The sequence below is a fragment of the Phacochoerus africanus genome, chromosome 14 (assembly GCF_016906955.1).
Source record: "Phacochoerus africanus isolate WHEZ1 chromosome 14, ROS_Pafr_v1, whole genome shotgun sequence".
In the NCBI taxonomy this organism is placed as follows: Eukaryota; Metazoa; Chordata; class Mammalia; order Artiodactyla; family Suidae; genus Phacochoerus; species Phacochoerus africanus.
The window spans coordinates 17,846,683-17,871,971 of NC_062557.1; the positions used below are offsets into that span (position 1 = coordinate 17,846,683).

At 53.5% G+C, this 25,289-nt stretch overlaps 1 protein-coding gene across 3 annotated transcripts; it reads left to right on the plus strand.

Annotated features, from left to right (window-relative positions):
- WNT9B (Wnt family member 9B) lies at window positions 1–25,289 on the plus strand. 3 transcript variants are annotated; one of them, XR_007131583.1, is made up of 6 exons: window positions 1–118; window positions 17,914–18,167; window positions 19,525–19,790; window positions 20,909–21,371; window positions 23,688–23,781; window positions 24,398–25,289. XR_007131583.1 is itself a non-coding variant. In XM_047756667.1 (5 exons), the coding sequence occupies exons 1-5, from the start codon at window positions 39–41 to the stop codon at window positions 23,726–23,728; spliced, it is 1,104 nt and encodes a 367-aa protein (XP_047612623.1). In that variant the 5' UTR covers window positions 1–38; the 3' UTR covers window positions 23,729–25,289. The 3 variants fall into 3 exon arrangements, 1 of the variants encoding a protein (XP_047612623.1); XR_007131584.1 differs by having other exon boundaries at window positions 24,416–25,289; XM_047756667.1 differs by having other exon boundaries at window positions 23,688–25,289.

Sequence of the window (25,289 nt, forward strand, 5' to 3'; positions counted from 1 at the left end):
CGCGAGGAGATGCGACAGGGCGCCGCGTCGCCGGCATCATGCGCCCCCCGCCCGCGCTGGCCCTGGCCGCGCTCTGCCTGCTGGCGCTGCCCGCCGCCGCCGCCGCCGCCTACTTCGGGTCAGTGCCCGCTGCGCCCCGGTTCGCCTGCCTCCCCCTCCTCCCGCTGCAGCACCGCCAACTTTTCCTTCCCGCTGGTGGCCGGGGTGGGATCTCGAACTCAGTCCTTAGCCCCGGTAGCACTGGCCGCACCTCGGGGTCAGAGTTCGCGCCCCGACCGCCTTCTCTGGCTTCCCAGGTTCGGTCCGAGCTCTGATCCCCTACACCTCCGCTCTTCTCCCCAGCCCTGTCCGAGACCTCATCCCGCCCACTCCATCAGGTCTCGGACCCTGGCCCGGTGCAGGCTCCCGGACCCCTGCAGGCGTCTCGGACCTTGTTCTGGTCCAGGCGTCAGTCTCGGGCTCAGATATCCTCTCTGACCCTCACTCGTTGCTCTGTCAGCCCCCATCGTGGGCTCTGTCTAGCCATAGCCCTTGCCAGGGTCTCCCTCCCCACCCTCTGCCTTTGCCCCGCGGAGCAGAGACCTGGCTGGCTGGCTGGGCGGGTGGGTTGTCACTGAGGCCGGGGGAGGGGATCGCGATGGAGGAACCTGCGGACTGGGGAGTGTCAGCTGGAGACGCGGAGAGAACCCTCTGTGGGGGAAACCTGACCAAATTTCAGACCTGGCTTTGGGTGAATTCTCAAGAGAATGGTGAAGAGAGTGAGAGGGAAGGTGGTGTATATGACTGGAAAAGGAGGATCAGAGGTGGCGTGACACCTGGGGAGAGAATGAGGTGAAAGCAGGCAGTGTTTGGAGAACAAGTTACAGGGCAATCATCACTCATTCTCTGACCCTGAATTGCAGGGACTTGGGGTGGGCGATGGGGTCATGGGTGTGAAGTCACTTTCCTGACCTCCACCCCACGCTTGCTCCAAGTATGCACAGCCTGTTAATTTAAATCATTTTTTGAAATCTTCAACCTAAGTCAGGGTGAGGTTTACAGTCTAACTCCATCCAGCAAAAGCAAAAAACAAACAACAAAAAACAAAAGCCAAACCCCAAAAACATAAACCACCAAGCAAGTGGCCTGCCAGACACTACTCTTGAGGACCTGGCAGGGAGGGGTGAATAAGCGTCTGAGAGGTCCAGGAGAGGCTGGAATAGGGCTGTGTGCTAATTTCCAGGTCACGACCCCTGGTTAAAGCATGCCTTGGCTGTGGGCAATGGCCTCTTCTGAAATGTATAGGGGGTGGGGTAGTGTCAGCCCAGACTAGCTCTGGGCTCGACTTGCTGGTGACCTGGGAAGACCACTCAGTCTCTGCCTCAGTGTCCCATTTTGTACAAAGAAGGGGCTGAACTTGATATGACTAAACCTCTCTATTCACTTCAAGAGCACTGTACATACAGGTTTGTTCCCAATGATTTTAGGCTTGAAAAGACACTGCTGCTACCTCAGGACACAGGATCGAATGGTTAGGGCACAGAATTTGGGTTCAATCCCTAATCCATCTACTTGCTAGCTGTGTGCTCTTGGCCAAGTCACTTAACCTCTCTGTGCCTCAGTCTCTCATCTGTAAAATGGAGATAATAGTGCTTATTTCCTATGAGGATCATGTGAGTTAGTACTTGCAAAGCACTTAAAACAGGGTCTAGCACATAGTAAATGCTAGTAATTATTAAGAAGACCAGGTACAGTATTTTGATATCCAGCCCCAACAGGGACTTGAGCCGGACTGCAGAGGACAAATGATGAGCTCGGATACCAGCTCATTGCCACAGTCTTTTCGTTTGCTCGGGTTTGAAGGTTGTGGATGGGGCAAGGGCCAGGTGAGGTGGGAGGAGAGGGGCTCCAGAGGGCTGGGACCACCCGGGCTGGTGTGGTGGGAAGGGAAAAAGAGTATGTGGCAGTACACAGGGCTGGAACTTGAAGGTTGTGAGCAAGAGGGTGGCCTGGGAAATGAAAAGGGAGATGGTGGATCAGGGGTGGGTTGGGGCTGAGAGGGTTCAAGTGCACATGGGCCACCTCTTCCAAGTCGTGAGATCCCCCTGGACAGAGCTGGAAAAGGACACTTAAGCTACCACCCCCCTCCCCCGATCTGGGGAGGAGGACAAGTGCTTAGAGAATAAGCTAAAACTGGGGCTTCATGCTCTCATGTGTTTGGTCTCAGAGAAAGGACAGGATTCAGCTTGAACGCTCATGAAGTAAGCCCTGTTATGACTTGCTCTGGAAGAACTCTAAATCAGTCATTCACACCGTAGTGAAAATGAGAAGCGATGTGCTTCTCCCTTCTCCAGGTCATTAGCATTTGAAATCTCATTTCTGATTACAAGGTAAGTGTTTTGGCATCTTGATGAAAAAAAAATTCAAACATCAGGAGAACAGGTGAGGCCAATCTTCTTGAGGTTTTTGAAATTATAGAATCAGACTTAAAGAATTGAAAGTGACCCCCAAAACTTCTCTGGTCTTAATTCCCTGCTTCAAGCACGTCCTATATTATTATTTATGTTTTTCAGGTGAAGCAACCATCGTCCCCAAACCAGTGAGCTGGCAACTGCTTCTGGTGCTTTTACATGAGTCTAGAGCCTAATTCTGTTGAAGCTGATAATACTAGTCCTGCAGTTTCCAAATCATTTTCTTATTCAGCCCCTTTGTCATCTGATCCTCAGACCCATTCTTGAGGTATACAGGATGGGTGTAATAGTTCCCCAAAGGAAACTGAAGGTCAGAAAGGTTCAGTGACTCACCCTATGTCACACAGCAAGTTATGGGAGAGGCAGGATAGAGATCAGGTCCCGCCTGCACTCTGGGCTCTTTGCTCTGCAGAGAACAGCGATCACAGCTCACATTGTGTGGTCACAGAGAACAGCAGCTGCAAAGGAGCTGTGGAGGGGGAGGGGGTAAACCCCTCCCCTACTTGGTTAACTCTGTCAGACTCTCTTGGCTTTAGAGGGATGGGTGAGGCCACAAATTCTCTGTCCTCAGCAGTGACACAGGATGGCCTGATGACAACGGGATGGGAGGTGGACCAGATCTGTTCTGGCTCTGGACCACTCTCTGTGTTGTCCATGGTCAAGTCACTTGCCTTCAAGGTCTTTAGCACCTGGAGGTCCTAAGCTTCCCTAACCAGCTGGTCCTGGCTTGGAAGTCTAGGGTCACTCAAGAGCACATGTGTTGGCTCAGATGGCTTGGGAATTCTGCAAATTTTTTTTTTTTTTTTGGTCTTTTGTTGTTGTTGCTATTTCTTGGACCGCTCCCGCAGCATATGGAGGTTCCCAGGCTAGGGGTTGAATCGGAGCTGTAGCCACCGGCCTACGCCAGAGCCACAGCAACTCAGGATCCGAGCCGCGTCTGCAACCTACACCACAGCTCACGGCAACGCCGGATCATTAACCCACTGAGCAAGGGCAGGGACCGAACCCACCACCTCATGGTTCCTAGTCGGATTCGTTAACCACTGCGCCACGACGGGAACTCCGAATTCTGCAAATATTAACTTCGGTGGTGTTTTATAAATGTACGCTCATTGTATTATGTGAAAAGCTGGGTATATGATAGGCCTTGTCACTCAGTCCAGTCTTTGAGTCAGCCCAGTGAATTCTGTAACTAGAAATAGTTCCTGTGGATGCAATGTTAAAAAACATAGTTGACTTTAATGGTGCTTTTTGGACGTGTGACCTCTGCACTGTGTGAGTTTCTCTCCTGTCTGAGGGATGGTACAGAGCTGTTTATGGAAGCACAGGATTTTCAGTCATCTAGACCTTACTTTGCATCCTGGTTTTCCCTCTTGCTCGCTGTGTGACTTCAGGCTGTGTCTTAACGTTTCTGAGCTTTGGGTGATGATAATGCCCATCCTAATGGCTGGTGTGGGGCTTAATTTAAATAATGAATGAAAGGGCCTTAATAGGGTGCCTGGCACATGCAAGTGCTCAGTACAGGCTCACTTTTGGTAGTTCCTGGGATTCTAACCATCTTCTTGGGTTGTGGAAGTGTCATCATTGTGAAAAAGAAAAACACAACCTTATTTTTTTCCCAAATCAACAATACATACTATAAAATGCATGCAATCTAAGTGCATGAATTGGGTTTTAACAAATGTAAAACCCCATATAACTACCACCACAATTACTCCCCAGAATAGTGCCATCATGCTAAGGGTCCCTCGTGCTCCTTAGCAGTCAACACTCCCCCGCTATCACGACTTCTCTGCTTTCTGCCACTTTAGTTTTACCCATTGTAGAAGTTCATATAAATGGAATCATATGGGATATACCCTATTGCATCTGAATTCTTTTGCTCAAAATAATATTTTGGGGATTCACCCATGTTTGTTGTATATATCAGTAGCACATCCCCTTTTCCTTGCTGCGTAGTATTCCATCACATAGATGTACCACAGTTTGTTTATTCATTCACCAGTTGATGGACATTTGGATTGTTTCTAGTTTGGGGCTATTCCAAATAAAGCTGCTATGAACATTCATGCACATGCCTTTTTGTGGACATGTGTTTTTATTTCTCTTGGGTACATATCTAAGACTGGATTTTTGGATCATATGGTCATTTGAATATCTTTTTTATTGGGTTATTGATCTTCTTCTTATTGAGTTGTAAGAGCTGCTTGCATATTTTGGATATAAGTCTTTTGTCAGAAAGTATTGGGAATATTTTTCTCCTGTCTGTAGCTTGCCTTTTCATTTTCTCATTGTTAACTTATGAAGAGACAGTTTTAGTTGTGCTAAAGTACAACTTTTGAACTTTTTCTGGCGTGGTTTTTACTTTTGGTGTGTCTTATCTGAGAAATCTCTGCCTATTAGAGGTTGCAGAGATTTCTTCTAGAAACGTCATCATTTTAGCTTTTACACTTAAATCTTATGATTCTTTTTGAGCTATTTTGTGTGGATGATGTGAAGTAATGGTTGAAGGTTATTGTCTTCTGCGTGGCTATCCACTCAATCCAGCACTATTTGTCAAAAAGATGATCCTTCCTACATTGTCATCTATGTCACGAGTCAATTGACCCAATATGCAAGGGCTTATTTCTGGACTCTCTATCCTATTCCATAAGCTTATCTTGAGGCTAATGCCACAGTATTGATTACTGTAGCTGCATGATAAGTGTTAAAACCCAGTACTTTTTTTCCAAATTGTTTTGGCTACTCTAGGTCCTTTGTATTTCCACATAAATTTTAGTATCAACTTGTTAATATCTACAGGATGATCTGCTGGGATTTTAAGTGGGATTGCATCAAATCTGTAAATTAATTTATAGAAGACTGGCGTTCTAACAATATTGAATCTCCTGATTTATAAACCGGCCCTCTCTCTCTTTTGGGGGCTTTGAGCACCTCTTTCAGCAGTGTTTTGTACTTTTCAGCGTGTGGGTCTTGCAAACAATTAAAAAAATTATTTCTAAGTGTTTTATGTATTTGGATTTTTTAAAAACAGTTTTATGGATTGACTGGGTCCTGAGAAAAACAGGGTTGAAGGCAAGGACAAGGGTGAAAGAAACTGTACTGTTTTGGGGTAGCAGACTGCAAGCCAAACATTACCGATAAGAATCACTGTATTTGGGGAAGGAATTTTGTCTAGCTTGTCTCTGGCTGAACTGTAACCCCTGAGGAGTTGGACTCTAGGGTTCGGGTCAAACCAGCCTCCTCGGTGGATGGTGGAGTTTCTGAGGCTGAGGATGGGGAAACCGAGGAGAGGAGAGAGAAGCAAGGGGTTGGGGTGGGGATTCCTGGGCTGGAATCTCCTAATGGGGAGAGGTCCTGGTACCTTTAGGCTTGTGTGCTCAGGCAGAAGTTGGGCTCAGGAGGAGGTGGGCCAGGTGCTATGAGGTGCTATGATATCTCGGCCCTGACATCAGCCTGAGCAGGATGGGAGGCAGCCTAAGGCCCAGCTATAGCATAAGGAGCACCCGCCTGGGAGTCACACAGATCAAGTTCAAGTCCTCCAGCCAACCACTTACTAATTGTGGCAAGCCAGTTATCTGCTCTGACCTCAGTTTTTCCCATCTATAAAATGGGCTAATCCTTACCTTGTAGGGTTGTTATGAGGTTTTTACATACATAAAAGTGCCGAAGAAGTTCCTGTCGTCGCTCAGCAGTTAGAGAACCCGACTGGCATCCATGAGGATGCGGGTTTGATCCACACTGAGAATTTGGCCGGGGGCTTTCTTTAAAATTCGACGGCACAGGAGTTCCCATTGTGGTGCAGTGGTTAACGAATCTGACTAGGAACCATGAGGTTGCAGGTTCGGTTCCTGCCCTTGCTCAGTGGGTTAACGATCCGGCGTTGCCGTGAGCTATGGTGTAGGTTGCAGACGCGGCTCGGATCCTGAGTTGCTGTGGCTCTGGCGTAGGCTGGCGGCCACAGCTCCGATTAGACCCCTAGCCTGGGAACCTCCATATGCCGCAAGAGCGGCCCAAGAAATAGCAAAAAGACAAAAAAAAAAAAAATAAAATAAAATAAAATAAAATTCGACGGCACAACCTCTCCTGGTGACAGGTGCTAAAAGTTTCTCGCAGGTTCGCAAAATTTTATCCATAGTTTCAGACTCCAGAAAGCTGCAGCAACCACAATTCTTTAGCACAGCTGCGGTGAACTCAAACGGCAGCGAGACGTGACCTAAACCAAAGTACAAATAGCTATGGTCTTTGTTTATCCCAACCTGTAGATGTACTTCTGCAGAAATAATAATGTCTGATTGCTGGCTTCTCCCTATACTTTGCTAGGTTTGTTCTCTTATACACAGTACGTGTATTATATTATCTTTCTAAAATTTGAAAACTCTTGAATTCTGAAATACATCTGGTCTCAAAAGGGGGAAAGCAGAGCTTCGTGGCTCTTGCCCTAAAAAAAGCAGTCTTTTTGGAATTTCCAGGACTGAGTACTAAGGTGGCTCGATTCTCTCTTGGCTTTTTTTTGTCTTTTTTTTTGTTGTTATTGTTGCTATTTCTTGGGCCGCTCCCGCGGCATATGGAGGTTCCCAGGCTAGGGGTTGAATCAGAGCTGTAGCCACCGGCCTATGCCAGAGCCACAGCAACGCAGGATTGTAGGCCAGAGCCACAGCAACTCAGGATCCGAGCCGCGTCTGCAAACTACACCACAGCTCACGGCAACGCCGGATCGTTAACCCACTGAGCAAGGGCAGGGACCGAATCCGCAACCTCATAGTTCCTAGTCGGATTCGTTAACCACTGCGCCATGACGGGAACTCCCCTCTCTCTTGGCTTTTTGAGGCTCTTCACCGTCCCTCTTTGGTCTCTCCTGTGGGAGGGTCTGGGCCTGAGGCATCTGCCCCACCCCCCCCCCGCTCATTTCTGCTGCCACCAAGATTCCCACGGAAGGCCAGGTGTGGCTGACTTCTGGAGTCTGATGGGGGCCAGCGGCTGCTCCCTGCTTTGCTTTGCGCTCCCATCCTGACAGAGGCCAGGTCATGACCAAGCAGCACGTGCCCTGAGAGCCATGCAGAAAGAGGAAACATGACGGGGCAGAGAGGGAGGGTCTGGGGGAGAGGGAGAGCCAACCAAAGGGAGAGGGGACAGCCCGCCCTGACATTCCTGTGGACTAGAGGCAATGCTAGGGACTCGGGAGGGAGCTGGCCAACCATGAGGCCCCAAGACTGTGGCTCAAAGGGAGCCACACATGAACTGGAGACATAAGCACATAAAAAACTGGGTGACAAACCAGGAGTCAAGAACGTGCAGTGCAAGAGATAACCTACGACATATGCCAAGTGAGAGGTGTTGGCTACCGGCTGAGGGTCAGAGCTGCCCAGGGGAAGGGGGGCCTCAGCTGGGGAGCAACAGGCAAGCTCGAGCTTGGGAAGGTTTAGTGGGGGTGGGGGGCATTAGGTGACCCCTGCAGCCTTGGCGTCGGAGTGAGAGGCGGAGAGGCCGGTGGTATAGCCCTGGGTGTGGGAGAGGCTAGGGGAGAGCCTGGAGCTAGACCCTCTGCCTGGGGTCAACATCTGAGCCCAACATCTGATACATGCAGTCAGCAAGTGTCTGGGCTGGTGAAGGGCGACATCAGGCGATGAGAATACAGGAACTCTGCCAAGGGGCTTGCAGGCTACTTGGAGAGATCTCTGTACAGCCCTGCGGAGGAAGAAAAAAGTGTGAACCTGCTATATCTGAACAAGTGGAGAAGACAACGAAGTTGGATGGTTAGAGTAGGATGTGGCTGGCATGTAAGGAGGACTTCCTGGAAGAGGCAGACAAACATCTCAGCCTACTTGAGCTGGATGGGGCCTCAGGATCACTTTTCTCATTTCCTGATTTTTGAGCCAAGTGTTAAAAAAGCTGGGGTTGTAAAAGGGTCCAGAGGATCCAGGAGGGCATTTGGACTGATAACCCAGGTAGGGGTTGCAGCATGAAGAAAGGCATGGAGGTTGGGCTAAGTTAGCCACGGCAGAAGGGCAAGGAGGAGCCTGGCCTGGCCTGAGGGGAGGGCCCTCTGCGACAGACTTGATTGGCTCTGAGTCCAGGACGGTCCAAGGTGGGACACTGTTCTAGTCCTGGTCCTGCTCTGGAGGACCCTGCTCTATTCCCAAGGAAGCCCCTTCCAACTCTTTCCATCCCCTGGGTTTTCCTGGCCTCTCTGGCCCTCACTAGGCATATTCAGGGAGTGGGTCCTTGACCAGACTGGAGAGTCCTGCTCTCCTTAGAGCTGAGGCGAGGGGGGTGGAGGGGTTGGAGCCATCCCCGGGACCTGCAGGAGGACACGTGGAATCTAATGGCCTGGGACATCTCCTCCTAGAGCATCTGCAAACAAGGGACTTGGCCTCATCACAGGGTGACCACACTCAAGGCATCACCAGGGGCCAGGCCTTTCCAGGGCCCACAGCCCAGCCTGAGCCTACCTGTGCATAGGGAGGAGGGTGACCATTCAAGAGCCTGACAAGCTGCTTGGCTGGTCAGCTTACCACAGTTTAAAAACGTGGCCAGAGTCTCCCAGCCCAGGAGCCAGGACCCTAAGGTTGGGCCAGAGCTGGGTGGCGGTGTTGCTTGCCCCAAAACGACATAGCCTTAGTGACTACTTGCCTTTCTCTGCAGTCCCCACCCTATGCCTCCTAAACTATTCCTTCCCTGGTTCAGGGCTGGGCCTGTGAATCCAAGAAGCTGGAGAAGCTTATCTCAAGGCTTCCCCTTTTCTCTTCCTTCTCCCTTCCTCAGCCCAGCCTTTTCCATTCTCTCTTTATGATCCCAGACCTTCTCCTTTGAGTTTCCTTCTGTCTAGCAAAGTATGTTCTCAGGCACTGGTAATATTATATCAGACGCTCACACTTTAGTATGAATTGGCAGGCCACTGCATGAGCTTTATATCTGACTCTTGGCTGAAAAGAAATTGAGTTGTGTTGTGTTTTGTTTTTTGTTCTTTGGCTGCACCTGCAGCATGTGGACATTCCTGGGCCAGGGATTAAACTCGCACCACAGCAGGATCCCGAGATGCTGCAGTGAGTGACAAAGCCAGATCCTTAACCCACTGTGCCACAAGGAAACGCCAAGAAACTGAGTTTTAGACCAGGTTAAAGTTTGACCAGTTCGGGTCCTGGTCAGACTTCCTTCTGTTCAATCCTACCTGTCTTGTGTGCCTGTCATCCTAGGCATTTGCTATGGGGATGGTTGATTTTTGCTTCCCTGAAGTGTTACTTTAAACCTGAAAAAAGAAACTGCCAGTTAGGAGACCCGGGGCACCATCCTAGCCCTGCCACTTCTCAGTGAGTCACCTTGGACAGAAAATATTACATGAACTTCCAGGGTACCAAACAGGTCAAAACAGAGACCTGCATACTTGGCAAACCTCTTGCCCTCCCGCCTGCCCTTGGAAGCCCCTGGGGTACCTCCCAGTAGCCATGAGGACAAGCCTTCTGGACTGGGTGACCCCGAAGGATTTCCCTAGCCCCAGAACACAGCGACTCAAATCGTGTACGTTTGAACGCAGGCAGGGAGCTGGGGGAGATGTTCGTGATCCCAGGCCTGTGGAGGGGAGGGATTCCTCCGCACAGGAGTGACTTTTGGTGCCCTCCGTGGCCGCCTCCGTGCCACCTGATCCATGCATGCCAGGAACAGGGGCTTCCCCTCCCCGAGGCTGAGTGGAGTGGGAGGGAGACGGGAGGGAAGCAGGGGGAAGCGTTTCCTCTGCAGATGGTGCACTAGCCGTGCTCTAAATACCGGAGATTGTTGAGATGCAAGGCAAGCTTGTTGGGCGGGCTGCTGGCTGCCCACTTAGCTCCCATCTCCATGATGCCACCCTCAGCAGGCAGCCCCTTTGGGAGGCTGAGAAACAGGAAGTGGAGCTGTTCTTGGGGAGACAAAGCCCACAGCTGGGCCAGGCTCTTTTCTCTCCGAGCCATGGGACGGGGGTGGGGGGAGCTCTGGGGTGGGCTCCGGGGGGAAGTGTACTGATTCAGGTGGCTTCTGAGGCTGAGCCGGGGACCAAAGGGAGGCTGGACCAGGAGGACAGGGAAGTAGTGAGCCATGGTTTGTTTGGTTCTTCTCTGGCCTGAAGCTGATGCTCAATAAAATCCTCTATGTTGATATTTAAATACATGAGTGGGTGAAGGGGAGGGGGGGAAAGGAGTTGGAGTAAAAGTGGGAAGTGCTACCTGCCAAATTTTCCACTAAGTCTGCTCATGGGAGTTCCCGTTGTGGCTCAGTGGGTTAAGAACCCAACTAGTCTCCATGAGGATGCGGGTTTGATCCTTGGCCTCGCTCAGTGGGTTAAGGATCCGTGAGCTGTGGTGTAGGTCGCAGACGCAGCTTGGATCCAGCGTTGCTGTGGCTGTGGTGTGGGCCAGCTCCGACTTGACCCCTAGCCTGGGAACTTCCATATGCCATAGGTGTGGCCCTAAAAAGAAAAAAAAAAAAAGGCTGCTCATGAAGGACAGCTTTTTGGAGCGGGTATGAGATCACAGTGAGTTTGCCAAGGAGGGGGGGTCTGAAAGATGGAGGGAGGGTTGTACTTCTCAGCGGCGTAAACCTTGGGGCCCCTGAGATGATAGGAAGAGGGGAGAGGAGCCAGGGCTGGGCCTCCCTCTCCTAGGAAGGGCTGCCCAGAGTCTTGTGCCCTCTGTTCCTGGGCCAGACCCTGCCCTCACGAGCTCTTTGCTGCTGGCAAGGAGTAGGTAGTGTGAGTGTGTGTGTGTGTGTGTGTGTGTGTGTGAGTGTGTGTGAGTGTGTGTGTAGGGGGATTTAGCGAGGGTGGGAGAGGTGGACTGAGATATTTGAGATGAAAGTACAAAAGGAGCATTTACCATGCAAATGGTCCTGCAGCGGAAGCCTGTTATCAGGAGCATCTAATAGGGTTTTGCTGGGGGGCCAAGGCCGATGCTCCAGGCAGGGCAAGGCTTTCCTGGTTCCCAGGCAGCTGCCTGCAGTTGGCACAGGCCCTGGTGCCAGGCACAGCTCCTGGCCCCTCCAGCTAAGGGTCCAGACAGGCTGGCATTACCTGGTGCCCTGGGAACTGCCGGTCTTGTCCTGTGCCACCCACCCACTCACCCACCCACTCACCCACCCACATCCTGGGGGCAGCCTCCTGTGGAACCGTTGGGCCCTCTTGAGCAGAAACAAGGGTAGGGGTGGGGGGTGGAGAGGCCAGCGGGGGAACTCCTAGGTGATGGGACGTGCTCTGCACCCGCCCAGCCTTCCCCAGAGATCTGGGAGTGCTCCCTGGGGCTTCTGACCCCACCCCCCCAGCCTCCCTCTCCAGGCAGGAAGGGACTGGCTGAGGTCAGGGTCTTACCCAGATGGTGGCAGAAGATCTGATCTGGGTCCCTGAGCAGGTGCTGATGGTTCCGCTGGGAGCTGGGCTGGTTCAAAGCCTTCTCCTTCCCCTGCCCCCTGGGACCTGGGGAGAGTGTGGAGTGCTCCTGAATCCAACCAGGTTCACCTGGCTCGTAATAAATGCTCAAGAACGACACTTCCAGAGTTCTTCGTGGCGCAGTCGAAATAAATCTGACTAGGAACCATGAGGTTGCAAGTTCGATCCCTGGCCTTGCTCAGTGGGTTAAGGATCCGGCGTTGCCTGTGGTGTAGGTCACAGACGCGGCTCGGATTCTGCATTGCTGTGGCATATTTGACCCCTAGCCTGGGAACCTCTATATGCCGCTAATGTGGCCCTAAAGAGCGGAAAAAAAAAAAAAAAAAAAAAGAAAAGAAAAGAAAAGAAAAATGACACTTCCCTGGAGCTTACTGTGTGCCAGGCACTGTTCTAGGAGTTACAAATATTCATTCATTTCATCCTTACAATAACCATGTGAGGTGCTGTGATTGTCTGCATTTCACAGATGAGGCACAGAGAAGTGAAGGGCCTTGCCCAAGCTAGCACAGCTAGGAAGAGGTGGAGGTAGGATTTGAACCAAGGCAGTCTGGCTCTGGTCATGCTCTCCCACTTGTCGGTGTGTATTTGTTAGAGTGAGCTTGCGGGGCTGGGGGGAGTGGACATCCCCAGGGTCACCAATAAATGAGGGCGGAGCTGGGGTCAGACACCCCAGGCCAGAACAGCCGTGGGGTCCTGAGGTCTTTGGGTCCCCACACTCCAGAAGGTGGTGGGTGATTGTTCCGGGGTGAACTCTAGTTTTTCTCAGGGACCAAAGCCATCTCGGGGAAGGCTTGCCCAAAGCCCGGGAGAACCTTCTCTGGTTTCCTTCAAGGTCCTCCAGACAAGGCGGCATTAGCTGAAACTGAGGATGGGATGAGCCTGGAATGGGGCGAAAGGAGGCAGGGGCAGGAAGGGCCAGGAGTGGACAGAGGAGTTCTGGGGAGTGGGACGTGAGATGAAGCCCTGAGGTGCACCCTTGACTTCTCCCCTTTTGGGAGGAGACGAGGTGGCCTGGAAAGGGGCCGGGAAGGCTCTGGGGTCAAAGCTAGAGGCATCTCACTGCGCGGGGGTGGGGGCTTCCGGTCTCATCAAGCTGACTATTATTGGCCACGGGCTGAAGACACAAAAAGCAGAGGGGCACAGGTTGGGGGCAAAGAATGGAGGAGGGTGGGGCGAGTCATCTGGGGCCGTTGCTGTCCTAATAGGACAAGAGAGGCTGGAAGTCCGTCTGAGAGGGCCTGACAGGAAGCAGGAGTGGGGAGACCAGCTGGGCCAAAGCAGGTGCAGCTGATGAGAGGGGGTGGTCCTGGGCGGCTCAGGGGCACCTCTGTCCGTCAGCCCAGAAGGGCAATTAGAAAGTTCATGGATTATCCGTCCTCTGTGCTTCAGTTCAGAACACTGGTCAATTGCTTGGCTGATAGCATCTGATCTGACCATGAGGTTGGCGTCTTCATTAAAACCCCAGATTTTGTCTGGATTCATTAGACTCATAAAGCTCATTTGATCTTCATGTATATCTTACCCTCGAGGAGCTCAACTAACATGTGGATAATTGAGATTTTTGCAGAAGGGCCTGGTGGGTGGGGTTTGCAGGCCTGGGGTGCCAGAGATGGTTTCTTCAGAGAGAGGGAATCAGGTCCACTGATCCCGGACAGACTGGAACCTGAAACACCTAGAAATCCAAGAAGAAACTGTCTCTAACAGGTGCCATGGCATCTGTAGAGCATGTGGTTGGCCCGTTCACTAGTGCTGTTTAAGGAAAGCAGTTAAGGTATTTTTCTTTTTTTGTCCTTTTTAGGGGCCACACCCACAGCATATGGAGGTTCCCAGGGTAGGGGTAGAATTGGAGCTTCAGTTACCGGCCTATACCACAGCCACAGCAACATGGGATCCGAGGCATATCTGCAACCTATGCAGCAGCTTGCTGATCCTTAACCCACTGAGCGAGGGCCTGGATCAAACCCACATCCTCATGGATACTAGTTGGGTTCATTACCGCTAAGCCACAGCAGGAACTCCGAGGTATTTTCTAAATTTGATGTCCTAGCACTATTTCTTCAAAGGAAAAATGGTCCCAAACTGCAACATAGAAAACAAACAAAAGGGAAACTGGGTCCTGGCAGGTCTCCCCGTTGTCTTTCTAGGCCCTATGGGGGCCCTTGAGGCAGTACAAAGGGGCCTTTTTCAAGAGCAGCCCTGGGCAGGCCAGGGCCCAGTGTGGCCTGAGGCTTCTGTGCGGTTGGCTGCCTTTCCTGACCATTAATCGCTACTAAGTGTCATTACTGCTAATAAAATTAACCGACTTGATACTGGACTCCTGGGGCCATCAATCACAGGGCCTATTACATGAAATTAAAAAAACAGGTGCCCATTGATGGGGGGAAAAGGTGTTTGCTGAGCCCGGCTCACAGGTGCAGCCTAGGGTGTGCTGGCATTCCACAGCTGTCAGAAGGTGGTTATCAGGGCCGGCACCCTTCTTTAGATAATCTGACTCCTAACCTTGACACGGTACTACAGGCGGTGTCTCAAGCAAGAACACAGCTGACCACAGGAAGAATCTGCAGCCAGGGGCTGGAAAGCTCCCCAAATTCTCCCATTCTCACCTCTGCTTCTCTCCATATGTTTGGTTCATTCTTTTTTTCTCTCTTGGGACCTGCTTTCTCTATTTATCTCGAGTTACAAGTCCAGTCACCCAAAGAAAGAGAAAGCAACTGTATGCTCTCTTAAGTCAAATGCCAAATTCCCAGAGCAAGAACTGATTGGCTTGGTTTGGGTCATGTGATACTCATTGGTCCAATCAACAGGCGAGAGCCACGAGCTCATACGATATAAAATGGCCAACAGGTAACCACAAAGATAGAGCCAACCCAACCAAGAGTAGTTTAAAGGGTTTAAGAGGTAAATTAACCTGGCTAGTATCCATGAGGACACGGGTTCGATCCCTGGCCCCACTCAGTGGGTTTAGGATCTGGAGTTGCCGTGAGCTGTGGTGTAGGTTGCAGACATGGCTTGGATCTGGCATTGCTGTGGCTGTGGTGTAGGCCAGCAGCTGTAGCTCCAATTAGACCCCGAGCCTGGGAACTTTCATACGCCATGGGTGCAGCCCTAAAAAGACAAAAAAAGGAGGGGTTAGTAATAAGCACTTAAAACCTGGTAGATAATACTATATAATAGAATATAAATGATACATTATATAACATATAATCTAGCTACTATGATAGAAAAGTAATGCTATTTTTCTTAAAATGGCATTTGAGACAGGCCTTGAAGGGCGTGCAGCCCTAGTGGCCAAAATCCCCATCTTTCCCTGCTTGTTGTCTCATCTGTCATTTGGCTACTGCAAGGGGGAGGTCCCAATTTCCTAAATACAAGAAGGGTGTGAACAGAGGTTGCCCCTCACCTCGGCTGCTGGTGTGGGGAGGAAGACATGTGATGGGCTAGATGGCTGCTGCAACCTTTGCTCCTGCAGCCCCTGAGCTGCCCTCCCCACCGGAGGCCATCAGGGTGGGGCCTCCTGGGCTGGAGTGGACATCGGGTTCAGCTCTGGACCTGCTAAGGGTCAAGCTCTAAGGGTTTCCTGCCAGACTGCAGGGAGGGGTTTGGGTGTAGACCTGGTGGACTGGAAATTTACCCATTTGCCCCAAGATTAATGATTAACGGGTCCCTGCCCTCACCCTGTCTGGGAGGGGAGCCCAGGGCCAGCCTGGGCCGGGAGGAGCCTGATAGCATCTGTCTCTGCTTGGGGGTTTCGGAGATATGCTGCACACTGGGTTGGCTGCACCTGATGGATTTGGACTCGATGGGCACTTTCTGGGGGCACCTGGGCCTGGCCAGGACCTGCACCCTCCCTGGGGCAGATGGGGAGGGTGTGGCATCCAGCCAGGTGTCTCGGCTGGGGCAGGAGAGCCATGGCTCTGGGGATGTGGGCCTCTCTGACCACTCAGGGCTTGGCCACAGGGCTTGCCTTGGCCAGTGGCACTTGAGCACAAGTGACAAGTACCACATCGGAGCAGGAGCTTTAAGACCCATCGCCTGGTTCCACCTTTGATCTTATCCCGTGGCCATGAGGCCAACATATTCTGGAAAGGGGCTGCTTCCTCCAGCTGGGTGGCAGAATGATGTCCATTCCACCCACACCAAGGGTCACCAGGGGACAGGACAGCAGAGATTTTGAACTGGGAGAAACAGCTCACGATCACTTCTCGGGGGAGGGCAGATGGGCTCTAAATGCACTCCCCACCTTGCTGCCCATCTGCTCTAGGCACTCCCTCTTATCTGGACAAAGGGAAGACTCTGCCCAGGTTAGAGGGTAAAGCGTTCTGCAAGAGGAAAGAATTTTCTGGTTTGTTTGTTAGGGCTGCATAGGCAGCATATGGAAGTTCCCAGGCTAGGAGTCAAATTGGAGTGCAGCTGTCAGCCTACACCACAGCCACAGCAATGCAGGATCCACGTCTGTGACCTATGCCGAAGCTTGTGGCAACACCAGATCCTTAACCCACTGAACGAGGCCAGGGATCAAACCCGCACCCTCATGGATACTAGTCTGGTTCTTAACCTGTTGAGCCACATTGGGAACTCCAAGAAGAGAGAGTTTTGAGAAACTCCAGCTAGCAGGAAAGTGAAGCGACATGTCCCAGGCACTGCGGTTAGTGACTTTCATATCATCCTCCCAACAGCCCTGGGAGGCAGAGAGGATCACTCGTTCAGCTGCCTCTACGTTACACAGCTAGGAAGTGGCAGTCGGGCTCAAGCATGGAAGCCCGACTCCAGAATCTGGGCATTTCAGACATGCTGGCACCTTCATCCACCTATCAGTCCGTACTGCTCTGGTGTGGGTTCAATCCCTGGTCTGGGAACTTCCTTATGCCATGAGCACAGCCAAAAAAGATCTATCTTGGAGTTATAGAAACAAGTTAGCTTGGCAGGGCGTTACCTGGGCGGCCACTTAATAGAAGGGAGAGAGGGAAATTGGCTGGGTGTCTTCACGTTGACATCCCTCCGCCTGCCTCCCCCCTCCCCACCCCTTAAGAACATGGCTTTCCCACCAAGCAGCAGCCAAGGCTATGAGCATTATTCCCAACTGCTCTAATCCTCAAGCCTGCCCAAGGAATGTGGTAAATACACAGATTCCCAGGCCCCATTTTAGACCAACAGAAGCAGAATTGCTAAGTATAGATCCTGGGCATCTGCATTTTTTTTTCTTTTTAGGGCCACACCCAAGGCATATGTACGTTCCCAGGCCCTGGGGTCGAATCGGAGTTGCAGCTCCTGGCCTACGCCATAGCCACAGCAATGCCGGATCCGAGCCACATCTGTGACGTACACCACAGCTCACGGTAACAACAGCAGACCCTCAACCCTCTGGGTGAGGCCAGGGATCGAACCCACATCCTCATGTATACTAGTTGGGTTTGTTACTGCCGGGCCACGATGGGAACTCCCTGGGCATCCGTATTTTTAATAAGCATCCCAGGGAATTCCTGTTGTGGTGCAGTGGAAATGAATCTGACTAGTATCCATGAGAATTCGGGTTTGATCCCTGGCTTCGCTCAGTGGGTTGGGAATCCAGTGTTGCTGTGAGCTGTGGTGTAGGTCGCAGACATGGCTCAGATCTGGTGTTGCTGTGGCTGTGGTACAGGCTGGCAGCTATAGGTCCGATTCGACCCCAAGCCTGAGTACTTCCATATGTACAGGGTTCAGCCCTTAAAAAACAAAAACAAACAAACAAACAAAAAAACCATCCCACGTGGTTTTTCTGACTGAGCAAGATTGGGAAATAAGGTGGGTAAGAAGAGCAGAAACTGGCTTCTGGAAAACTTGGGTTTGAGGCCCTGTACTGGCCCTCATTATAAACACTTTGGTTTCCAACTCTGTAAAATGGGGGCAGAACTCCAGGGGGAGAGCCCCCCTCCTAGAGGGGGTAAATAATGAAGCCCGCAAGAAGGCCCCCTCCCCCTCTCTGCCCCACATCTTTAGGGACTGTCATCGTGCATCCTCCCTGTCATGAACCTCAAGGGTCACTGGTCTCCCTTCTCTTGCCCCCTTCTCTAGCCTGACCGGGCGGGAGGTCCTGACGCCCTTCCCAGGGCTGGGCACTGCTGCCCCAGCGCAGGGCGGGGCCCACCTGAAGCAATGTGACCTCCTGAAGCTGTCCCGCCGGCAGAAGCAGCTCTGCCGACGGGAGCCAGGCCTGGCTGAGACCCTGCAGGACGCCGCACACCTCAGCCTGCTCGAGTGCCAGTTTCAGTTCCGGCATGAGCGCTGGAACTGTAGCCTGGAGGGGAGGACGGGGCTGCTCAAGAGAGGTAGGGAGGAGGGCGGGGAGGAGGAGGGCTGGGAGGAGGAGGAGGGCTAGGAGGAGGGGTGGGAGGAGGCTGCGTTTCCCCCTCCCCAGGCCCCTGTCTCCAGGCCACATGGCCTTTGTGAACCCAGCATAGTCCTGAGTGAAAAGGGTGCTGGAAGTTAGGGACTCCCAGGCTTTCCGTCAGTCTGGGGGCGGGGGGAGCAGAGGTGCAGGAGGACACCAGAGAGAAGGGGAGGGGGCACAGCCCATTCCTGGAAGCGCCCGCAGATGAGACAGGTGGTGTCCCTTCCATCAGCCCCCTCAACATAGAGGTACGAGAGCAGAGAAGGGTAGAAGACAGTCAGGCTGTCTGACTTCAGCCTGAGGCAGGCTGACTTCATTTGTTCATTCCCTCACCTGTTTCTTTCTGTTCATCACATGCCCTGGTCCATCCTTCCCTCCCTCCCTCCACACCTCCATCCCTCCGTGCATCTTGTGAGGCTCTCAGCGAGCCAGACACCATGCTGGATGTTGACGACACCAAGCTGAGCAAGACGTCATCCGCCCCCAGAGAGCGCAGAGCCCGGGGGGTGGAGGGAAAGGTCACCGTGTGATGACATCACCAAGCAGCAGGGACTTTTACAAAAAGGCAGCCATGGTGGATAGGAGCAGCCTGCCCCCTTCTAGGCAAGTGCTCCCCATGACTGGGGAGGGTCTGGGGCAGAGCTGATGCCCCCACCTCAGTGTCACCAGCACCCCAGTCCACTGGAGAGCAGGCGGGAGGTAGCGAGCTCATGGGGGAGGCCAGGTCTGGGCTGTGCCGCAACAGTGCAAGAGTTGTGATGGTCCCAGAAGTGGGTGGACGGTCAGTCTGGGATCCATCAGGCAGGAGACCCAAGATCAGCCTGTCATTGGGCCCACTCCCCAGGAGGTAGCAGAGAGTGACATCTGAGAGGCTTCAGGAAGCTCAGGAAGCCCACAGGGCCTATTTCAGAGGATCAGGGCTCAGAAACAGGTTGGTCCCACTTGTTCACATATCAGTTTGGAGTCAAGGTCAATGGTTTAGCCCAGCTTTGCCGCTCACCAGGTGCCTAGGTCAACTTCTTCTGCATCTGTGTCCTCATCTGTTCAGTAGAGGGAGCACCCTGTGCCCTACCAACCCAAGAACCTGGGCACACGCTCCATAGGAAATTGGAGTCCCATTTAAACAGTAACTTGCAGCCTGAGCTTAAGGGGCAGGTGGCGGGGAGGCTGCACTGACCTGTGTCCTCAGGTTCATCACAGTGGCCCCCACCACCCCTCTATCCTCAGAGGGTAGCAGACGGCCCCTGAGCCCACTCTCCTTCTCCCCCCCCCGATTCCCCTGGGGCCTGGCCCAGGTTTCAAGGAGACGGCCTTCCTGTATGCAGTGTCCTCGGCTGCCCTCACGCACACGCTGGCCCGGGCCTGCAGCGCCGGCCGCATGGAGCGCTGCACCTGCGATGACTCTCCGGGCCTGGAGAGCCGGCAGGCCTGGCAGTGGGGCGTGTGCGGCGACAACCTCAAGTACAGCACCAAGTTCCTGAACAACTTCCTGGGGCCCAAGAGAGGAAGCAAAGACCTGCGGGCTCGGGCAGACGCCCACAACACCCATGTGGGCATCAAGGTGAGCACGTTCTCAGGTGCCCCAAAGTCCTTTCCAGCCAGAGTAAAGGGCCAGCGAATGAGGTGGATAGGAGGCCAGCACGCGCCCTGCCCTCCAGCACACACACGGAGCCGGCCCAGGACGAACCTCCTCCTTTCAATCCACGTGTTCCTTCGGCATCTACTCTGGACCATTTACCAGATACGAGGAAGTAAGGAGGGTCCTGGGCAGCAGGTGGGAGCCTGGCTCAGGACGGGGCCTTAGTCAGGCAGGAACATGATTGCGGAAGGGCCTCCATTCTAAGGACGGGCCTTCCTAGAGGTCCTAGAAGCTAACATTGTTCAAAAACTGATCTGGAACAACCCCCACCCTTCCTCCACTTTACAGATGGGAAGACAGAGGAAGCCCAGAGAGGGGAAGGGACTTAGCTGAGGTCACACAGTAGTGGAGGGCAAGAGGGCAAAAAGCATCAGAGTCCACTGGGATGAGAAAACTGGGAGAGGTTAGGGCTCCATTTCTTTTTTCTTTTTTTTTTGTATTTTTATGGAAGTTCCCATGCTACAGGTCGAATCGGAGCTGCAGCTGCCTGCCTACACAACAGCCACAGCAACGCAGGATCCAAGCCTCGTGTGCAACCTATATCGCAGTTTGTGGCAATGCTGAATCCTTAACCCACTGAGCGAGGCCCAGGATTGAACCCGAATCCTCATGTATACTAGTCAGGTTCTTAACCTGCTGAGCCACAACAGGAACTCCTAGGACTCTGTTTCTTTAAGAAATTGAGTTTTATGTTCTGTGTTCTCATCATGGTGTAGGCGAGGGCTGCTGTGTTCAGTTGTGCAAGCTGTCTACTCTATAAGAACTTGGGGCCAGGGGAGGAGCCGGGGCTAAGATCGGGCCCACACTGCTCTCACCAAGGCGTGAGGACTGCCTCTGCCCAGAGGAGGGGGCGCCTGGAGCTAGTTTGCACTGAGGTGCCACGTGGGCCATTTGTGTCCCATTTGCTCCCCTCACACGGACCTTCCTGTCTCGTTCCCATCCTCCCGCCACTCCCCCGGCCGGGGTTGGTGCTCTAGGGGCAGGCTTGGGCCGTGGGCCCGGGGCCTCCGACCATGCCTCTGCTCTGCTTCTCCCCATAGGCCGTGAAGAGTGGCCTCAGGACCACGTGTAAGTGCCATGGCGTGTCGGGCTCCTGTGCTGTGCGTACCTGCTGGAGGCAGCTGTCCCCGTTCCGCGAGACCGGCCAGGTGTTGAAGCTGCGCTACGATTCGGCCGTCAAGGTGTCCAGTGCCACCAATGAGGCTTTGGGCCGCCTGGAGCTGTGGGCACCTGCCAGGCCGGGTAGCCCCACCAAGGGCCTGGCCCCGCGACCTGGAGACCTGGTCTACATGGAGGACTCACCCAGTTTCTGCCGGCCCAGCAAGTATTCGCCTGGCACAGCGGGCAGGGTGTGCTCCCGGGAGGCCAGCTGCAGCAGCCTGTGCTGCGGGCGGGGCTATGACACCCAGAGCCGCCTGGTGGCCTTCTCCTGCCACTGCCAGGTGCAGTGGTGCTGCTACGTGGAGTGCCAGCAGTGTGTGCAGGAGGAGCTCGTGTATACCTGTAAGCACTAGGCCTGCTGCCCTGTGTGCCAGCTGGGCGCTGCCAGGGCCTCCCTGGGCACCAGGCCACCTTGAGGCCACCCAGCTGTGCAGCTGCCCCTCTGGGCAGGTACCCGCAGAGTGCGTGCACTCACCGAGGACCGTGCCCGTACAGAGGGGCTTCTCTCCCCACTGGGCCTCGGCAGCCTTCCCCTCCCTCAACTCTCAGCAACGGGAGGTGTGGGCCCCGCCCCTGAACCCGAGGGTCCCCAGCCTTGGTGAGGATTTGCAGCAGGAGGGCAGAATGGAAAGGGTGTGGAAGGAAATAGATCGAGAGGAGGGCTGGACTGAGAGGCCTTGGAGAGGAGAGAGAGGACGTTCTGCCATCTCCATTCCTGGGATTAGTGGCCTAAACCAGCAAGATGTTGGGAGGTGAGCTTCTGGGCCAGGGAAGCCCAAGGAGGCAAGATCGGCTGGAAGCAAAGGCTGGGGTCTGGCTGGGAGGGTCAGTCCACCCTTCAGGCCCTGCTCAAGTCACATGGAACCCTGGGGGCTAGACCCCTTCACTCCCCCTGTGGCTTTGCTGTGCTAGAGATGGAGCGGAAGGCCAGACGGTGGGAGCTGCTGGTTTGGAGAAAGGAAAGCTTATGTCAGATATGTGCCCTGGAGCCCTGTCCTTGATTTTTTTTTTTTTTTCCATTTTATCCCCGCACGTGCAGCATGTGGAAGTTCCTGAGCTAGGGGTCAAATCAGAGCTGCAGCTGCTGGCCTTTGGCAATGCCGGATCTGAGCGGCATCTGTGACCCATGCCACAGTTTGCAGCAATGCCAGATCCTTAACCCACTGAGCAAGGCCAGGGATCCGAACCCCCATCCTCATGGATACTTTGCTGGGTTCTTAACCTGCCAAGCCACAATGGGATCTCCTGACTTGGCTTTTAAAATATGCCTCCACAGAGGCCTCATTCTTGAGAGCTGAGTTATCCGCATCCACCCAGCCCGGCTCAGTAAAAACCCCAGTGGACACAAGACCAATAGGAAGAGCCCGTCCCTAGGGTGGGGCTCGGACCACTGAGGTCGCCCGGGTGGATAGTGACCCCTTCGTTTCTCAGCCTTCCTCTGAGCCCACTTTTCTCAGTTCCCTGTGGTTGGGGTTCACCTGCGCTGTGTGGCCCCAGGGAAGCTGGCATTCATGATGCACGAGAGTTGGTTTATGAGTTCTGATTTGGTTACATTTCTAATCTAACGTTTTTGCTCTGGCTGGAGTTATAGGCATGGGAAAATCTTTGCTAAGCTTGGCTCCTTGGGGGCCCCCTTTATTTTCTAATGGCGCCCCACTTTGGCTCTTACCTGAGGAACAGAAATGACTACTAATTTCCTCTGATCCTGTGGCTATTTCCAGTTCTACCTGCTAAGGCCCTGGGAGGGAAGAGAGAAGCTGGTATCCTCACACAGGTGCACCCTCAGGTACCTGCCCACCCCACATGCACGCACCCCCCTTGGACCTGCCAGGCTGAGGGCTCTCTTATAGCGGCACACGCCTCTCTGGTTCAGGATCAAGACCTTGCTGAGTCACTTTGCTGGAGGCTGTGTGCTCTCCCAGCGCAGGGCCCAATGCCGGCCCGGAGGAAGTGACCTCCTTCGGGAGGGCTTTGGCTGCTCTTTTGGCCCTGCTTCGCCCTCTGTCAGCTTCCTTTTGCCCTGAACCCAGAGTTGCTGACCCTTTGCTGGGACAGGAAACTTCAGAATCAGTCGAATGCTGAGAAGCCGTCTGTGCAAGGCCCAGGAAGAAACCCCCGGTGCCCTTCATCTCCAAGGGCGGGGTGAGGCTGCCCTGTCTTTGGTGGAGTGGCAGCCTCCGAGGGATGCTTCAAGGATCTCTGGCTGCAGAGGCTCTGATGAGAAGCCAGACTGACCCAGAGACCCCCTCCCTAGGCTGACTTCGCTGACCCAAGAAGCTGGCCCACATCTTGGCAGGAGTCAAAAAGGAATTGAGGGCTGTTCTCCTAGTTTCTTCTGCTCCCCCACCATGTGGAGACTTCTTCTCTGCCAGCCCGATCCATCCTCCTGCTCTGAGACCCCATCTCCAATGCCACCCTGTCTCAGCCCTGGGCGGAAGGCAGCAGGAAGAGGGGCACCACCAGCAGGCCGCTGCATCCCGCTCCCCGGTTGGCAGTGCCAGGATCACAGGAAGATAAAGGGGAGACGCTGAGGGACTGAGGCCATGGCCGCCCACCAACACTGACCAGGTCAAGGGCCTGGGGCCGGCTCTGAGGGCCCCTTGGCCTGTGGGGTCTCCCTGACTTCTCTTTCCCTGCTCCTACCCCTTTCCCTTCCAGTTGCCCCCAAAGGTCCACCTCAGCCCTGCTGGGCCCCCTGAGACCAGTGACCAGTGGCCCCTCGTTCTACAGCTTGAAGGGAAACACTTACAGGGTATTTTTTGTTTTTTGTTTTTTTTGGTCTACCTCGCATATATAGATTTTAGGGCAAAAGAGAATAATTTATATAGCTAAAATATATGAGAAAAATATTTATGTTATTTATAGTTTCTATGTGTGGGGAAGCAGCAGCTGTGGGGTTGGGTATTCTGTGGAAAGCTGTCTCTCTGGGGAGATGCTGGGGTCCCCCCTGAGCTGGACACCAGGTGGCAGGGGAGGAGGTCTTCCAGGCTCCTGGGTCTCTTGAGGGGGACTGTCCTGGAGCTAGTGAGTGACATCCCTCTGTGCATGTGGACCCAGAGGGGCTTGATCGGGATCCTCCTTGTGAAGTCGTAAATTTTCTGCTCTCCCGGGTCCCAGGCCCCCGCTTTGGCTCTGGCAAAAGCGGCTTGCCCATGATAATAATGACACCCAGGGTGACCACACTTTGCATCTGTCAAGCACCTTGGATATTCAGAAACACCATTGTCCCTTTAACCTCACTTGGTGTCCCCGTCATCCCGTGGGTTAGGGAGGGCCCTATTACTGCGCCCATTTTACAGATGCAGACCAGAGGTGGAGGGCTAGGGTCAAAGTCACGCTGAAGAGGTTCAAGCAATGAATATTTACAGAACTCTGACACGGGCCAGGTGATGGGGGCTGACTTACCCTGAGCCTGGGAGCCCCGAAGTCTGGATACAGCCTGAGCCCAAGAACCCAGGGAAGTGACTGCTTCTTCCCCTGCTGCATGTGACCTGGCCTTTTGGATCTGGACTGCATATCAGCATTTCCTGTGTCTCAGCGATGGGGTTGGGCCTTCTTGAGGGGCCTGGAGGGATGAGGACCCCGTGGAGGCCACTGCGAGGGAGGGGGCACTACCGGGCCCTCCCTCCTTCTGCCCACACTGCCTGAGAGGGTTGGGCTACATCACCGGGTCCCTCCCAGTCCAGCGATGGGTTTTGTTGGCTCTCACTTGTGTTTTCCTTTTAAAAGATGATTTGTTTTCCATTGGGTTTCTTCTGGCTTCTCTTATAAGGTCAGCTGCTTTGGCCCCAAACTGGCAAACGGGGCCTGCATTCTCACCCTGGCCACAGTCAGCTAGAGGGAGGATCCCGATCAGACAGGATGGGCTGGGGCTCCCCAGTTTGCCCAGTACCCCCATCTCACTCACGGGTGCTCCTGCCTGGCCCTCGTGGGCATGTCACCAGCTTCCCCGGTATCCTCCACTGCAGAGAGACTGACAGACCCACGCCAGCCCTGAAGATTATTTCTTGCTTCCCAGAGTTCCCTTGCTCAACAACCTTCAAATGCTTTTTGTCTCTGCACATTTAAGAATTACGATGAAAACTAACCTGTATTGAGCACCTGTTCTGTTCATCCATTCAATCAACGATGGTTTCGGGAGCTTCCACCGAGCGCCAGGCACCACCCCGGGGGTGCTGGCGTGCAGCAGTGAAGGAGACCATGTCCTTGTCTCGTGGGGCTGACACTGTAAGTGGGAGAGAGACAATAAACCAGTAAACT